Raw genomic sequence first — 19,139 nt, 5'->3', positions numbered from 1 at the left:
CGGCAGGAACAAGATGAATAGCCTTGTCGCTAACAAGATTGAATTACGCACGATGATACTGACGATCATGTCTCACATAAGTCTGGTATCGAAGTGACAAAGGGAATATGACTCAATGTTTACGGTTCAACATCTTATGTATATTCATGCAATGCATAGGGTTCATTTTGCGCATCTCGGTCATGTTTGTAATATTCCCGAACCATAGGGTAACACACTTAACGGTTCGGTGATGCTTAAAGATGTTTTTGCATTTGTTGGAAACACTAGAGAATAGAGGTGAAAACCGGAAGGGTTTCAGAAGAATCTGAAGGATATTCTGAGTGATTCGAGAGGTGTCTCGGATCATCGGGAATTAAATAATATATATTATATATTGATTAAATGAATTAATATTAAAACATATGATTTATTTAATAAATTAAAGGCAGCCCACCTTAATGGGCCCCTTCCGAAGACCGGTCGCCGCACCACCCCCTCCTCCAAGCCAATCCGGTCGGACCACTTCCCCCTCCCCTATATATATTGGGCACATGGAGGGAGGAGAGCATACCACAATTCGAGGAGTTCCCTCTCCTCTCTCCCTCTAGTTTTCTCTCCCGCACAAGGTTCCTCGAAGAGCTACGCATGTGAGGGTTGACTCCATCCCAGTACGCCATCGTGTTGCTGGGGTTTCGATCCAGAATATCTACTTCCCAATCTCGGTTGGATTAGAGGTCCGGAAGTTATCGACATACATTGTATGTGTGCGGGACCACAGAGACGCTGCCATTTGTGGTGACGCTGACTTTGTTTTCTTTGGTGTTGTCCCTGCTATGTATGTGTGTTTCGCTTATGATTGCTAGAATGCTAGCTTTTGCTGATAATTCCTAGAATGCTAGCTTTGCTGATGATTGCTATTCCATGTTGCTAATCCTTAGTTGTTGTTCCTAATTTTTTGGGGGAAATTAATCTTGTTGATGTCTAGCTGTTGCCAATAATGTGATTACTAGGAGGAACTATTGTACCTTCATGGATCTGATGAACAATCGAAACACCAATATGAATCGTTATGTTGTATTAATATCATGTTGTATTGTGTTCGACGGATATAGAGAGATAGAGATTTTGTAGTTATAAAAAATCAATATAGAATATCTGAGTACGATATAATGAGTGAGATTTTCCACTTGCATTGGAATGGCGGTGCAAAATAAAGCATTATTTTTTGAGGGTCAAAATAAAGCATCATTTCATTTGAAGAGCTCTCCAAATGGGCATATAGGAAGTCGAATTTTCTACTTCCGTTGGAGCATGTCTAAGGGGAGTTAGACATGCTATCAAGAATGAGGTTCCATGGAGGGAAATTCTTCACAAGGGAAAGCTTCGATACACATGGTTGGGGATCCTAAACATCATCTTGTATCGAGCGGGTCATTGAAGTGTCTATCCCTAGTACACGTGAGTTTATAGTTGATGATATTAGATATACCTATATCAGAGTAGTACATTGTCTTCTACTTATTTTTAGAAAGGAAGATAACCCTCATGATGTGAATTCATTGATGCATGCAGTTATACATTATTAAAAGTGAGGCAAAGATAGACATTAAAATCGAACAAAGTCAACAAAAATATCTGAGGTTGTATGCCTCACGACAACAGCTCCACCATGCTACCACTAACCCTAAGGTAAAAGGCTGAAAAAAACTCCTAGGCCAAGCCTTCAAGAACGTGATCATCGCATATGCATTGATTATGTTTACTCCAACTGTAGGTCAACCTTGGAATTTCCATCCCCAAAGCTTTGAGCTACCACCTTCAACAATGGCATGACACATGTGCGCGTCAAATTTCCGCACGAGGGATCGTGCGCTTCCACTGCAGTGAGCTTACTGGTTGTGAAATTCACCTCTAACATGAACACTTGACCAACTAACGACACCTCGCTAGCCATATACCTCTGGAGGAGATACTACAAACTTGGACGTTCCATATCGTCCTGCTTATAGCCATCATCACATCAACTTCGATCTATCAGCAATAGACATGACTTGATGCATGCATAGGACGACATTGTGTGTAGCACCTACCGGCAACAAGCATGACTTGGAACATACACCTGAGAACTGTGCACAAACTTCGTGCAACAAGCATGACTTGGAAACTCTGCATGAGTCGTCGTGCATTTCCCATGTGGGCGACAAGCACGACTTAGTAATTCCAGAAGAATCGTTGTGCGTAGCACCTGGTGAGCTGGATCAAACGCAACATAGGAGTGGAGTGGGTGTCTCATATCATCGCTGGCAATAGAAAGTCCATCAACATCTAGAAATCCAACCGGCGCATTATCCACAGTACCACGGAGGCCACCATCATCGAAGAAATAGGGCTTCCGCCCCTTTTGCCGAACTCCTACGCTGACATCGGTTGTCGTCCCAACGAGCATATCATGGCCAAATCCACTGCCGCTTGACCATCGGTCAACTACTGTCCTGCCACGCAGAAGCAGCTGCTGACAACCCCGCTCGGTAGGCCCGTTAGCCCCGAAGAAACTAGACGTAGCAGCCTCATCACCCTCTCCGAGCGAGCTCCTAGAGGTCGCCCACTGTAGGCATCGACATGCCACTAGCACAGCCGTTGGGAGGCCCCAACCCGCCAATAGATAGGAGATCCGCCGCCACTACGGGAGTGAAGGGCCCGCCATCGCCATCACCGCACATGCTTTTCCCAGCAGTGATCCCCTATGGCAACGAGGGGGAGGAGCCGACAAGGTGGGAGTGAGAGGTTGTATGGATTGGATCGCCATAACAGAAATCGTGCCAAGGTGATTGAAGATGCTAGATAGCTGCATCTATGTTCTAAGATTAAAGATTTTGGGTGGCTGAGATAGTATCCCAACATAAAGAATGTTTTTCATATTGGTGTAGGTTTACCTAGTAACTCTCTTTTCTACATAATTTTGGGCCTTTTCTTGTTATATATATATATGTCTTTCTGCGTGAGCTATAGTATGAACCAAAACCATTTAACATAAACAGAGAAACAGTCATGTTTACGCACAAATTTAACTCATTTTTAGATGAAACAAATGTAGCCCATTCGAATTCGATGAATGCAAACAGTTGTTGGCCACCACACTAGGACAGATCATACTACGGTACGGTATATATATGCTTGTCCGATCCATCCGTTCTGGTTCTGGATGCAATTGGGTGCTCGCATGTTATGTTAACCGCCACCGCATTCAAAAAAACTCAATGAATGGACGGATGATTGATTGGGTTCCAACTCGACCCCAACTTCCAAAAGGTACCAAATCGATCGATCCTAAACGGCACTCACATGCCTCTCACCAAATGCACCGCTAGAAAAGTTGACAAGATAATCAAGATTATATGACGTTTCAAAAAATAATCAAGATTATATCAAATCAAGTTAAATTAGCAACGGGTCATTTCGCATGATTATTTGTTCAGCTCACCATCATGCATATGCATGGCCCAATAATGGTGCATGAGAGAGACGTTGTGACCTCACCGCGTGTATGCATGCAGACCTCACTGGCGGCTGGGTCCGACGTCGTGCTGGCCCCACATGAAAGGGGGTGGTATATGTAACAGGTACTACTGGGACGGTAAGCAACAGGATTTTAAAAAAGGTCATGTGATTAACAATATACCTAGTGGTACTTTGGAAGCTGCTCAGTGAGAGGGTTTCACATGGCCAGCCTCAGCCTCAGCTTCATATGCATGTGTCCATGTGGCTACCTATAGCTACTTAGCTAGGCTGGTTAGCCTACTAAACATGTTCCCTGGGCTCTCCATGATTAATCTGCATGTTTCTCCATGATTAGTTTTTTGCATGTTAAGCGATTCCTCTGTTACAGATCACTTATTATGGAATAAGTTGCCAATATACCTTTTGAGGTTAAGTTGCCTTAAGGGAATAACTAAAACACTATCTGAAATATTTGTATAGCAAGCAAAAAACTCAAGAGTTCTAAAAAAATATTACACTACTACTAAAATTTTTAGATGCAACTCCATGTAACAGAACAATGGTTGTGTGCATTCGGAGGAACCAGAGACCGGAAGATATTCTTCCTTATAAAGAAAAATCTTTGCCTTTGCTATGTAAATATTTCATCACCTAAAATGCAACGCTGCTTGGCCTAAAATCTGCAGTATAACCTGCATCTTCAACCTATACTCTCGAATGACACATAGTGTTAAACGAAAAAACTACACTATTTTTTTGTTTAATCACCATCATATTCCCCAACTTCAACTCTGAAATTGATACAGGGGAACACTGAACCTAATAAAGTAGGCAGACACCAAAGATGAGATGTTACATGGAGCAACAAACGTAACATGCCAAAGATTCTCAGAGAAGATTAGTGGCCCATTTGCGTCATGAGAAGCCAGCGTAACGCGTCAATAATTCATCACCGATTGTTTACTAATTTTTGTGATACTTTTCGATCGAGTCATATATGATTAGAGAGATGAAAGAGATACAAATTCTTCTTCTACTACATGTCTCTTGTGTTTTTAACTTTCTATATGCAAGGACAGGGGTCATGCTTGCATATGGTAGCTTGATTGTACTGATGCAGAACTGTAGAAGACTCAAGTTGGGATAAATTAAGGCAGTGACTTTCCCATGTTAAATTAGGCTTTGTTTAACGCCATGTTGTCGAGTAATTAAACACATGGTTTGAAAGTGCACATGTACGTAGTAATACTGTATAATTACTTTTGGGACATACTAGCATTCTACAACAGAGTGCTAAAGAAACTTTAATACAGTAGTAGTTGCACTTGCACTTGTGGTACAGTTACCTGCAACTCTACAGAAATCCAGACCATTTTACGTGCTTGTTGTGATTACCAAACCTATAACGATTTGATTCGAGAGCAAGATGATTGCATTTGCATATTTGGAAGCAGAGGAACGCTAATGACAGGCTAGAGAATGTCGCAGCACAGGCTAGCATAACTACCTTTGAGCTCCTTTACTACTTATTTTGTTTTTCTTCTCCTACACCGAACTCTTGCCATGGATGCATGATTAAGTTTGGTTGGTTGGTGCCAACAGTTGCTTAAGTAGCACCGCACGCCAACATCTCTTGAGTTCCTGCAAATCTTCCAAAATGCCAAGGTTCATCGTTTAGTTTCGACGGAGATATGTTTGTATGTCCAATTTGGTGTGTGTTGGCACATTTGGAGCTCTCGAAGTTCTGATTTTGTGCCAGATGCATCAAACTGGACTAGAAGCATATGTACATATATGTGATGGACTGAAACATCTAAAGATCGATCCGTACGGTGCAAATTTCAGTTATGTTCAGATGGTTGTCTCAATCCTGTATTATTCCATGCATGCATGCATTGTGCAAAACCAGGTGCTTGCATGGTTCGGATGATCCATTGGTGCAAACTTGAAAGGCAATATTTAAATTCAGAAGTTATTTGGCGGCAGGTAATGGAGAGTTCAGTGCGCATGCAGTTATGCAAGAATAGTACTTATCATGGCTCTTGCACTTTGCATTGCAACAACTAGTATGTGTCATTTGTTTGTTCTCTTGATTGGTGTTCAATTTTTCATTTTATGAGCAGTTTTCTACACGCAACCTTGGTTGCAATTTATAGCTTATTTGTTTTGATCATCTTGATGATGATTGGTCTAGCTAGTTTAGTTGTGAAAGGGAAAAACCAGCTCTAGTTTCACTCTTTTCCTTAGGTTTTATGTCTCTCAATTTGGAAATGAGTAATAGTATCACTAAATCTACGTCCATAAGAATCCATAATTCCTAAAGTGAAAAATAAATCCCATATTAGCATTTCACTGAACTCTCCATTACTTTAGGTCATAAGAGGCAGCTAGAAGTTCTTCTTCGACGCAGGTCTTGTGCATCTCCTTTCTCGTCATCAGAGTCGGAGCTGCTTGTCACTGCACGAGGAGCCACCCGTTTTGCATAGGCTGGCTTGAGCTTCGCGGTGCCACTACGACATGGTCTTCTTTGTTGGTCATTTTTTCTGGAAAGTTCGAGTCGCTGCATAGTGATAACGATAACGCTGGTGGGCAACCTCGACAAATTTCCTCACTTCAATGGTGTGTGTGCAGCTGGGTAGTTAGGGTGGCTGTGTGTGCCCTCTCGATGGTTGTGTTCCAGGACGGTCAGCGAGGGTGTTTGTGCCGGTTTTCTACTAATGAAAATAGCAAGTCTTTTGTCCAGTTCAAAAATACCATTTTCCTTCGTAAGATAGGACTTATTTAACTTCTGTTGTTAGTTCTAACTCAGAAACCTAGATACTTATCCTATCGTTGTAGCTACCTGATCAGGCAAAACCCTGGAGTCCAAATTTACTAATCAGTAGTAATCACTTAAAAAGATCAGACTATGTTTGTCATCCTTATGACTGTGTCCACCCAACCCTGCCTGCCAAATGCTAACCCCCATTTAATTACACGAGGAGTAGTACTTATGTCTCCTCTAATCTAATGGCGCAGTGGTGACATTCTATCAGGACATGTGCCAACAATCTCCCTGCTGTCAGCAGTAACAGGAGGCACTGTGACAGGAATGATTAGCAGAGGTTCTATTTTAACAATGTCAACTTAGGCAGCCTAACACATGCATCTACTGTGCATCTTCCTGCTGAGTGCTGACAGACGGTAATTGAACCTTTTGGTTCAGGGCATGTGTAGGGTGCATGCATCAGGACAACAGAAGGAACATACTCTCTTGTCTACTCTCTTGTCTCTCCTTGGGGTAAACTTAATCTTTTATTAGCCTGCAAAGAGTGCCCTGTTTTACCGACAGTTAAAGTGCTAATTTAGGATTAGCGCTAGTAGTACTTTTGCTCAATGGTTGAGTAGATCTTCTCAGCCAAGATCCTACTTCTGTATGTAAGTACAGTAGTACACCCAGGAAAAAGAAAGTACCTGCACAAAATTCCCCATGGTGAAAAGTCTCTAGCTCCTACACATGTAGTTCTTAGTTCATTTCAATCTTTCTGCGAAAGAAGTGGCTATCAAAAGCCATATTGTATGATCATTATTAGTACTAGTACTTTTGCTCAATGCTAGATTAGATCTTCTCAGCCAGGATCCTAATTAGCTTCTCTAAGTACCTGGACAAAATTCCCCATGGAGAAAAGCAGCTAGCGACTACACATATAGATCAGTTAAGTTCAGGTGCTGTTTGAGTACCTACACAAGAATGTGCTAGTACTAGTAGTAAATCTTTACCAGAGCTTCATAGGCAGAAGGTTCCAAAGAATAAACCAGTACCACCAATGTAAGAATAAGAAGGGTCTGTGATTAGCAATGTAGTTAATTAGTTAGGGCCTCGAAGCCAGAGCTGATCTACTCTGATGCAGTCAGTCAGTCAGTCTGCACAGATAGAGAATGTAAGATGAAACATGTACTTTCACCAACTAATCTAATGGGCTGGCATAAAGTTACAACAATACTCCATGTTCCATGTTAATTAAACAATGGTAGATTACATGGCAAAAGCAGGCCTGGAAAGCCATGACTTTAGAACAAACACATTCCCTCCATGTTCCATGTTCCATGTTCTCATGTTTCATCCTCTTCTTCCTCCAGCTCTCTAGAGACACCTCACATTTGCTCACTAATCTGCCATGTTAAATAATGCCAAGATGATATGATTAAGATATAGTAGTATCAACCAATCTTCTCCTCAACCTCACCAATGGTATAAAGTTTCTTGTGCTATCTTGTAGTGTGCCTGGCTTAGCTGCATCCTCTGCTCTTCTTCTTCCTTCTTCCTGCAGATGCAATTCAATGGAGTAAACTAAACAGAGCAGAGGAGACGGTGCACTGACAATGGCAGAGCACTAGAAGCAGCAGAGACCTCAGCTAAGCTAGCAAAAGGGATCTCTCAAAGGATAAGTTCTTTTGTGGTAGATTCCAATGGCGGCAAGAGTGGCAGTACTTCTGTTGCTAGTGGCATTGTCTGTCATCTTCTTCACCGGCAATGTCGGCGCAGCCGGCGGCGACGAGGGGGCGGCGCTGCTGGCGCTCAAGGCGGGCTTCGTGGACCCGCTGGGCGTGCTCGACGACTGGAAGACAGCCTCGCCGCATTGCCGCTGGACCGGCATCCGGTGCAACGCCGCCGGCCTCGTCGACGGGCTCGACCTCGCCGGGAGGAACCTGAGCGGCTCCGTCTCGGGCGACCTGCTCCGGCTGCCGGCGCTGGCGGTTCTCAACATCTCTTCCAACTCCTTCGCCGCCGCGCTGCCCAAGTCCCTCTCGCCCCTGTCGAGTCTCCAGGTGTTCGACGTGAGCCAGAACTCCTTCGAGGGCGGCTTCCCCGCTGGCCTCGGGTCGTGCGCGGACCTCGTCGCCGTCAACGGCTCCGGCAACAACTTCGTCGGGCCCCTTCCCGTGGACCTCGCGAACGCCACGTCGCTCGAGAGCATCGACATGAGGGGCGCGTTTTTCAGCGGCCACATCCCGGCGGCGTACGGTAGGCTCGCCAAGCTCAAGTTCTTGGGCCTCTCCGGCAACAACATCGGCGGCAAGATCCCTTCGGAGCTCGGGGAGATGGAGGCGCTCGAGAGCCTCCTCATTGGGTACAATGAGCTCGAGGGGCCCATCCCGCCGGAGCTCGGCAACCTCGCCAGCCTCCAGTACCTCGACCTCGCCATCGGGAACCTCAACGGCGCGATCCCGCCGGAGATCGGGAGGCTTCCGGCACTCACCGAGCTTTACCTTTACAAGAACAAGCTCGTGGGAAAGATCCCGCCGGAGCTCGGCAACGCCTCGTCGCTGGTCTTCCTCGACCTGTCGGACAACCTGCTCACCGGCCCGATCCCCGCCGAGATGGCGCACCTGAGCAACCTGCAGCTGCTCAACCTCATGTGCAACCACCTCAACGGCGCGGTGCCTGCGGCTATCGCCGACATGCCGGAGCTCCAAGTGCTCGAGCTCTGGAACAACTCGTTATCGGGCCCGCTACCGTCGGCGCTCGGCCAGAACTCGCCGCTGCAGTGGGTGGACGTGTCGTCTAACGCCTTCACCGGCGGCATCCCAGCCGGGATCTGTGACGGCAAGGCGCTGGCCAAGCTGATCATGTTCAGGAATGGGTTCACCGGCGAGATCCCCGCCGGCGTGGCGTCGTGCGCGTCCCTGGAGCGTGTGCGCGCGCAGGGCAACCGGCTCAACGGCACGATCCCCGCCGGGTTCGGGAAGCTGCCCCTGCTGGAGAGGCTGGAGCTCGCCGGCAACGACCTGTCAGGCGAGATCCCCGGCGACCTCGCGTCGTCGACGTCGCTGTCGTTCATCGACGTATCGCGCAACCGCCTGCAGGGCTCGCTGCCATCAAGCCTCTTCAGCATCGCCGGGTTGCAGAGCTTCTTGGCTTCTGGCAACTTGATCACCGGCGAGCTCCCTGACGAGTTCCAGGACTGCCCGGCTCTGGGAGCGCTGGACCTGTCAGGCAACCGGCTCGTCGGCAAGATCCCGTCGAGCCTCGCCTCGTGCCAGAGGCTTGTCAACCTGAACCTCCAGCACAACGGGCTCACCGGCGAGATACCGCCGGCGCTGGCCAAGATGCCGGCGCTCGCCATTCTCGATCTGTCGAGCAACTTCTTGACCGGCGGCATACCGGACAACTTCGGGAACTCGCCGGCGCTGGAAACGCTCAACCTGGCTAACAACAACCTCACAGGTCCTGTTCCGGGGAACGGCGTCCTGCGCACGATCAACCCCAGCGAGCTGGCCGGCAACGCGGGGCTGTGCGGTGGCGTACTCCCGCCGTGCTCCGGGAGCCGCGCCGCTGGGCTGTCACGCGCACGCAGCAGCGGCAGCGCACGTCTCAGGCACGCCGCGTTGGGGTGGCTCGTGGGGACGGTCGCCGTGGTCGCTGCGTTCACGGCTCTGTTCGGTGGGTGGCACGCGTACCGGCGGTGGTACGTGGTCGGCGGCGCGGGGGAGTACAGCTCCGGAGCGTGGCCGTGGCGGCTGACGGCGTTCCAGCGGCTGGGTTTCACGTGCGCCGACGTGCTCGCGTGCATCAAGGAGTCGAACGTGGTCGGCATGGGCGCCACCGGCGTCGTGTACAAGGCCGAGCTCCCGCGTGCCCGCGCCGTGATCGCCGTCAAGAAGCTCTGGCGCCCCGCCGCATCCGACGCCAACGTCGACCTCACCGCCGACGTCCTAAAGGAGGTGGGCCTCCTGGGCCGGCTCCGGCACCGGAACATCGTGCGGCTCCTCGGGTACATTCACAACGACGCGGACGCCATGATGCTGTACGAGTTCATGCCGAACGGCAGCCTGTGGGAGGCGCTGCACGGCGGGACACCGGAGACGAGGACGATGCTGGTGGACTGGGTGTCCCGGTACGACGTGGCCGCCGGCGTCGCCCAAGGCCTGGCCTACCTGCACCACGACTGCCACCCGCCGGTGCTCCACCGGGACATCAAGTCCAACAACATCCTCCTCGACGCCGACATGCAGGCCCGCGTCGCCGACTTCGGCCTGGCCCGCGCGCTGGCCCGCTCCGGCGAGTCCGTGTCCGTCGTGGCCGGCTCCTACGGCTACATCGCGCCGGAGTACGGGTACACGCTGAAGGTGGACCAGAAGAGCGACATCTACAGCTACGGGGTGGTGCTCATGGAGCTCATCACGGGGAGGAGGGCGGTGGAGGCGGCGTTCGGGGAAGGGCAGGACATCGTGGGCTGGGTCAGGGACAAGATCCGCAGCAACACCGTGGAGGAGCACCTCGACCCGCTCGTCGGCGGCGGCTGCGCGCACGTCAGGGAGGAGATGCTCCTCGTGCTCCGCATCGCCGTGCTCTGCACCGCCAAGCTGCCCAGGGACCGCCCGTCCATGCGCGACGTGCTCACCATGCTCGGCGAGGCCAAGCCGCGCCGCAAGAGCGGGAGCTCCTCTGCCACCGCCAGCAATGCCGCCGTCGCCGCCGCAGCGCCCACGACCGTCGTGGACAAGGACAAGCCGGTGTTCAGCACCACGCCGGACTCCGTCTGATTAACCCACCAGCCTGTTGATTGATTTGTTCTTGTATGTAGAATTTTCCTTGTATAATGATTATTAAATGATTTTTATTTTTATTTTGAGGTTGTACAATGACTAATTAGGCACGTAGATAGACGGTGTAGATCATTGTAAGAAGGCAAATAAGTTCAGCATTTACGCAAGTACAAAAAGGATGAAGATATATATGAACTAAGCAATTCAAATGTCCACATAATTTTTGTTTTGCAAGTATTCGAATGTCCAGATTTGCACATCTACTATAATTGTATGCATTGGAATGGCTAAGAAGACTAATTAGGCATGCTAAGAGCATCTTCAATAGATGATGTAAAATAGCGCATCCAAATCAAAATGTGGGTTTTACATTACCAATTTAGTTTTGATTTTACAAGATGGTGTAAAATAGGGCAGTCATGTTGCAGTAGATGATGTAAAATAGGGCACCGTTGGCCCACATCCCACCTCATTTTGCATCTCATTTACGCGCATATATGAAACACTTGATATGAAAATTAATCTCAAATAAATCTAAACAAATAAAACAATTACATTACATCACATCACATCACAAGTAGTTCACAAAATAATTCATCAAAGTACCGCACACAGATATAGAACTAGTTGTTTGGTTCGTCATTCGAGTTCCACCACTCTTTCATGAGATCGGTTTGAAGCTCTTCATACATATCCGAATCACGAAAGTGATGGTATGCTTAAAGGAAGCACTCAACATGATGTTGTACGAGTTCATGCTGAACGGCAGCCTGTGGGAGGTGCTGCACGACGGGGCACCGGAGACAAGGACGATGCTGGTGGACTGGGTGTCCCGGTACGACGTGGCCGCCGGCGTCGCCCAAGGCCTGGCCTACCTGCACCACGACTGCCACCCGCCGGTGCTCCACCGGGACATCAAGTCCAACAACATCCTCCTCGACGCCGACATGCAGGCCCGCGTGGCCGACTTCGGCCTGGCCCGCGCGCTGGCCCGCTCCGGCGAGTCCGTGTACGTCCGTCGTGGCCGGCTCCTACGGCTACATCGCGCCGGAGTACGGGTACACGCTGAAGGTGGACCAGAAGAGCGACATCTACAGCTAGGGGGTGGTGCTCATGGAGCTGATCACGGGGAGGAGGGCGGTGGAGGCGGCGTTCGGGGAAGGGCAGGACATCGTGGGGTGGGTCAGGGACAAGATCCGGAGCAACACCGTGGAGGAGCACCTCGACCCGCTCGTCGGCGGCGGGTGCGCGCACGTCAGGGAGGAGATGCTGCTCGTGCTCCGCATCGCCGTGCTCTGCACCGCCAAGCTGCCCAGGGACCGGCCGTCCATGCGCGACGTGCTCACCATGCTCGGCGAGGCCAAGCCGCGCCGCAAGAGCGGGAGCTCTGCCACCGCCAGCAATGCCGCCGTCGTCGCCGCGCCCACAACCGTCGTGGACAAGGACAAGCCGGTGTTCAGCACCACGCCCAACTCCGTCTGATTAACCCACCGGTTGTTGATTGATTTGTTCTTGTATGTAGAATTTTCCTTGTATAATGTTTAAATGATTTTTATTTTTATTTTGAGGTTGTACAATGACTAATTAGGCACGTAGATAGACAGTGTAGATCATTGTAAGAAGGCAAATAAGTTCAGGATTTACGCATGTACAAAAAGGATATAGATATATATGAAATTATGAACTAAGCAATTCAAATGTCCACATATTTTTTGTTTTGCAAGTATTCGAATGTCCAGATTCGCACATCAATAATTGTATGACATTGGAATGGCTAAGAAGACTAATTAGACACCCTGAGAGCATGTTTAATAGATGATGTAAAATAGCGCATCCAAATCAAAATGTGGGTTTTACATTACCAATTTAGTTTTGATTTTACAAGATGGTGTAAAATAGGGCAGTCATGTTGCAGTAGATGATGTAAAATAGGGCACCATTGGCGCACATCCCACCTCATTTTGCATCTCATTTACGTGCATATATGAAACACTTGATATGAAAATTAATCTCAAATAAATCTAAACAAATAAAACAATTACATCACATCACATCACAAGTAGTTCACCAAATAATTCATCAAAGTACCGTAAAGTTCAACACACAAACAACATGACATAGAGATAGAACTAGTTGTGTGGTTCGTCATTCGAGTTCCACCACTCTTTCATGAGATCGGTTTGAATCTCCTCATGCACGTCTGAATCACGAAAGTGATGGTATGCTTAAAGGAAGCGCTCAATGTGGTCTCCACCACGCCACAACCGAACCTGTTGGCCTATCAAGTCGTAGACGTCGTAGACCTTATATTTCCCTTGTTCATTCTCAATGAGCGTGTGATGCATGATCATGCATGCCATCATGATGTACCAAAGGTCCTCTTAAAACCATAACCGTGTCGGACCTCTGACAATAGAAAACCAGGTTTGCAAAACCCCAAAGGCTCGCTCCGCATCTTTCCGCGCCGCCACTTGAGCATTATGCAATTGGACTTCTTTCTTACAGTGGGGGTCATGCGCTGGCTTTAGAAATGTTGCCCACTTCGGATAGATTCCATATGCAAGGTAGTAGCTCGTGGTGTACTTGAGTTCGTTTGCTTCAAACTCCACCGGTGGCAACTCGCCATTTCTTGGCTTGGCAAAGAGAGGTGAATACTGAAGAACATTGATGTCGTTGCAATAGCCATGCATCCAAAAGAAACGCATGCCAATTCCAAATCTCCTTATCAGCTATGGCCTCAAGAATGATGGTGGAATCCTTCTTGTGTCCTCTAATCTTTCAATACGATCTAGCGGGATAATTTTCCACCTCCAATGCCTACAATCAATGGATTCGAGCATTCTTGGAAACCCACAGGCTACGTTCTACTCTAATAGTTGTGTCGTGTCTTGAGCATTTGTTGCTCTCAAGTACTCAGACCCAAACACCTCAACCATGGACCCTACAAACCTCTTGACACACTACCCCCCCCCCCCCCCCATTACCAAATGGTCACTAAAAATATCTACATGCATTCCATATGCCACCATGCGCGATGTCGCCGTTACATTTTGGTACAGGCTATGACCAAGCACTCTCGCACAAGTCCTTCTGCTCGAAGAAATGATCATGGAGCTTTAGACAGTCTGCAATGTGCCTGAACAAATCAATAGACATCTGAAACCTGCGGCGAAAGTATCTTTCTGGATATCGTGGGGTGGGTCAGGGAGAAAATCCGGAGCAACACGGTGGAGGAGCACCTCGACCCGCTCGTCGGCGGCGGATGCGCGCACGTCAGGGAAGAGATGCTGCTCGTGCTCCGCATCGCCGTGCTCTGCACCGCCAAGCTGCCCAGGGACCGGCCGTCCATGCGCGACGTGCTCACCATGCTCGGCGAGGCCAAGCCGCGGCGCAAGAGCGGGAGCTCTGCCACCGCCAACAATTCCGTCGTTGTCGCCGCGCCCACAACCGTCGTGGACAAGGACAAGCCGGTGTTCAGCACCACGCCGGACTCGGTCTGATTAACCCGCCCCGCGCGCGCCAACTGTCGATTGATTTGTTCTTGTATGTACTGTAGAATTCTCCTTGCATCATGTTTAAATGATTTTGATTTTTAATTTTGAGGTTGTACAATGACTAATTAGGCACGTAGATAGATGATGTAGATTATTGTAAGAAGGCAAATAAGATCAGGATTTACGTAAGTACAAAAAGGATAAACCAAGCAATTCAAATGTCCAGATTTTTTTTTATTTTGCAAGTGTTCAAATGTCCAGATTTGCACATCTATAATTGTATGAGATTGGAACGGCTAAGAAAACTAATTAGAGCATCTCTAACAGAGCCTGAAAAAAGGCCAAAACCGAAAAATAACCGCCAGTTTACAGGTTCGGTTTGAAAAATGGCGCAGAACAGAGCCTGAAAACGAGGCAAAACCGAAAAATAAGCGACGTGCTCACCATGCTCAGCAAAGGGCCAAGCGGGCGCGCGGGCCTGGGGTAGGGCGGGCGCGCAGCGGCGCGGGGCCAGGCGAGCGCACGGCAGCGCAGGGCCAGGTGGGCGCGGCGGCTGGGGCCAGGCGGGTGCGCGGCGGCACGGAGCCGACGGGTGCGGGTCGGGGCGGGGCCGTGCGGGCATGGGGGGGCGCGGATCCAGGAGGGTGAGCGGCGGCGCGGGCGGCGCAGGGCAGGGGCGACGGGGGGGGGGGGGGGCTGCCTCCTTGGTGGCCGGCCTGGGACAGCTCCGGGGAGCGAGGGGAAGAAGAACATGGGAAATAAAGAAAAATAGGAAACAAGAAAAAATAGCTAACAGGTGGGGCTTAATAGCATATTTAGAGAATATTCTGTTTTACAGTTTTCGTTTACTGGGTCTGTTCTATTCTGTGACAGCGATTTTTCGACCCGTAAACACGAGTTTGAACTGAACTCCGGATTTTGAGTTCGCGTTTTTACGGGTTCTGCCATCTCGTCGTCTATCATGTTCTCCGGGAACTCGAAATTGCGGCCCTCCGCCATGGCCTACTGCCATTCGTGGAAGACGGCCGCGACGTAGTCATCGCTGTCGTCCTTCACCTCCTCGTTATGGTACGCGAGCGCCTCGATGTAGTCGTCCTCGTTGTCGTAGGCGTCGTCGTCGTGGTCGTCGCGGTCGTCGTCGTCGTTGTACTGCGCGCGCGTCGGTGCTGGTGTGCAGTTGACGTGGGAGATAGAAATCTTTGTGGTGTAACTTTTCTTCAGGTCCCCGGCAACGGCGCCAGAAAAAGAGCTTGATAACGCGTGAAGCAGACGTCCGTTGGGAACCCCGAGAGGAAGGTGTGATGCGTACAGCAGCAAGTTTTCCCTCAGTAAGAAACCAAGGTTATCGAAGCAGTATGAGTCAAGGGCCACGTGAAGGTTATCGAACCAGTAGGAGTCAAGGGCAACACCAGGGATTCCGGCGCCAACGTGGAACCTGCACAACACAATCAAAATACTTTGCCCCAACTTAACAGTGAGGTTGTCAATCTCACCGGCTTGCTGTAAACAAAGGATTAAACGTATGGTGTGGAGAATGATGTTTTCTTCTAAAGAACAGTATAGAACAAAGTTTGCAGTAGATTGTATTTCAGATGTAAAAGAATGGACCGGGGTCCACAGTTCACTAGTGGTGTCTCTCCCATAAGATAAATAGCATGTTGGGTGAACAAATTACACTTGGGCAATTGACAAATAGAGATGCATACATATCATGATGATCACTATGAGATTTAATCAGGGCATTACAACAAAGTACATAGACCGCTATCCAGCATGCATCTATGCCTAAAAAGTCCACCTTCGGGTTAGCATCCGCACCCCTTCCAGTATTAAGTTGCAAACAACAGACAATTGCATTAAGTATGGTGCGTAATGTAATCAACACAAATATCTTTAGACAAAGCATTGATGTTTTATCCCTAGTGGCAACAGCACATCTACAACCTTAGATCTTTCTGTCACTGTCCCAGGTTCAATGGAGGCATGAACCCACTATCGAGCATAAATACTCTCTCTTGGAGTTACAAGTATCAACTTGGCCAGAGCCTCTACTAGCAACGGAGAGCATGCAAGAACATAAACAACACATATATGATAGATTGATAATCAACTTGACATAGTATTCAATATTCATCGGATCCCAACAAACACAACATGTAGCATTACAAATAGATGATCTTGATCATGATAGGCAGCTCACAAGATCTAAACATGATAGCACAAGAGGAGAAGACAACCATCTAGCTACTGCTATGGACCCATAGTCCAAGGATGAACTACTCACGCATCAATCCGGAGGCGGGCATGGTGATGTAGAGCCCTCCGGTGATGATTCCCCTCTCCGGCAGGGTGCTGGAGGCGATATCCTGAATCCCCCGAGATGGGATTGGCGGCGGCGGCGTCTCTGGAACTTTTTCCGTATCGTGGCTCTCGGTAATAGGGTTTTCGCGACGGAGAGTTTAAGTAGGCGGAAGGGCAGGGTCGGTGGAGGCACGAGGGCCCCACACCATAGGGCGGCGCAGGCCCCACCCTGGCCGCGCGGCCCTGTGGTCTGGGCGCCTCGTCGCCCCACCTCGTATGCTCTTCGGTCTTCTGGAAGCTCCGTGGAAAAATAAGACCCTGGGCGTTGATTTCGTCCAATTCCGAGAATATTTCCTTTGTAGGATTTCTGAAACCAAAAATAGCAGAAAATAGCAATTGGCTCTTCGGCATCTCGTTAATAGGTTAGTGCCGGAAAATGCATAATAATGATGTAAAGTTTGTATAAAACATGTGAGTATTGTCATAAAAGTAGCATGGAACATAAGAAATTTTGGATACGTTTGAGACGTATCAAGCATCCCCAAGCTTAGTTCCTACTCGCCCTCGAGTAGGTAAACGATAACAAGGATAATTTCTGAAGTGACATGCTATCATAATCTTGATCAATACTATTGTAAAGCATATGAAGTGAATGAAGTGTTTCGAAGCAATGGTAAAGACAATGATTAAACAACTGAATCATATAACAAAGACTTTTCATAAATAGTACTTTCAAGACAAGCATCAATAAGACTTGCATACGAGTTAACTCATAAAGCAATAAATTCTTAGTAGAAAGTTTTGAAGCAACACAAAGGAAGATATAAGTTTAAGTGGTTGCTTTCAACTTCAACATGTATATCTCATGGATAATTGTCAACACAAAGTAATATGATGAATGCAAATAAGCAAGTATGTAGGAATCCATGCACACAGTTGGCACAAGTGTTTGCTTCTAAGATAGAAAGAAGTAGGTAAACTGACTCAACATAAAGTAAAAGAATGGCCCTTCGCAGAGGGAAGCATGGATTACTATTTTTGTGCTAGAGCTTTTTTTTTTGAAAACATAGAAACAATTTTGTCAACGGTAGTAATAATTCATATATGTTATGCATAAGACATCTTATAAGTTGCAAGCCTCATGCATAGAATACCAATAGTGCTCGCACCTTGTCCTAATAAGCTTGGATTTACATGGATTATCATTACATAACATATGTTTCAACCAAGTGTCACAAAGGGGTACCTCTATGCCGCATGTACAAAGGTCCAAGGAGATAAATCGCATTTGATTTCTCGTTTTTGATAGATCTCAACTAAGGACATCCATACCGGGACAACATAGAAAACAGATAATGGACTCCTCTTTAATGCATAAGCATTCAACAACTGATAATATTCTCATAAGAGATTGAGGAATAGTGTCCAAAATGAAACTTCCACCATGATTCATGGCTTTAGTTAGCGGCCCAATGTTCTTCTCTAACAATATGCATACTCAAACTATTTGATCATGATAAATCGCCCTTACTTCAGACAAGACGAACATGCATAGCAACTCACATGATATTCAACAAAGGTGTAACAGTTGATGGCGTCCCAAGAAACATGGTTACCGCTCAACAAGCAACTTATAAGAAATAAGATACATAGCAACATATTCAATACCACAATAGTTTTTAAGGCTATTTTCCCATGAGCTATGTATTGCAAAGACAAACAATGAAATTTTAAAGGTAGCACTCAAGTAATTTACTTTGGAATGGCATAGAAATACCATATGGTAGGTAGGTATGGTGGACACAAATGGCATAGGTTTTGGCTCAAGGGTTTGGATGCACGAGAAGTATTTCCTCTCAGTACAAGGATTTGGCTAGCAAGGTTGTTTGAAGCAAACACAAGTATGAACCGGTACAGCAAAACTTACATAAGAACATATTGCAAGCATTATAAGACTCTACACTGTCTTTCTTGTTGTTCGAACACTTCACCAGAAAATATCTAGACTTAGAGAGACCAATCATGCAAACCAAATTTCAACAAGCTCTACGGTAGTTCTTCATTAATAGGTGCAGAGTACATGATGCAAGAGCTTAAACATGATCTATTTGAGCACAACAATTGCCAAGTATCAAGTTATTCAAGACAATATACCAATTACCACATGAAGCATTTTCTATTTCCAACCATATAACAATGAACGAAGCAGTTTCAACCTTCGCCATGAACATTAAAAGTAAAGCTAAGAACACCAGTGTTCATATGAACGAGCGGAGCGTGTCTTTCTCCCACACAAAGAATGCTAGGATCCGAGTTTATTCAAACAAAAACAAA

General features: G+C 47.6%; 1 protein-coding gene and 1 pseudogene across 1 annotated transcript; both read left to right on the top strand.

Annotated features, from left to right (window-relative positions):
* The first annotated feature begins 7,579 nt into the window (after positions 1-7,579).
* On the top strand, positions 7,580-11,219 carry LOC127308873 (uncharacterized). Its single transcript, XM_051339778.2, has one exon. The coding sequence runs from the start codon at positions 7,930-7,932 to the stop codon at positions 11,005-11,007; it is 3,078 nt and encodes a 1,025-aa protein (XP_051195738.1). The 5' UTR covers positions 7,580-7,929; the 3' UTR covers positions 11,008-11,219.
* Positions 11,220-11,720: 501 nt separating this feature from the next.
* LOC127310788 (MDIS1-interacting receptor like kinase 1-like) lies at positions 11,721-12,571 on the top strand (annotated as a pseudogene).
* Positions 12,572-19,139: the final 6,568 nt, after the last annotated feature.

Source organism: Lolium perenne, chromosome 6, assembly GCF_019359855.2.
Source record: "Lolium perenne isolate Kyuss_39 chromosome 6, Kyuss_2.0, whole genome shotgun sequence".
NCBI lineage: Eukaryota > Viridiplantae > Streptophyta > Magnoliopsida > Poales > Poaceae > Lolium > Lolium perenne.
Note: the sequence above shows the minus strand (reverse complement) of the source record. Positions and strands in the feature narration are given on the sequence as shown.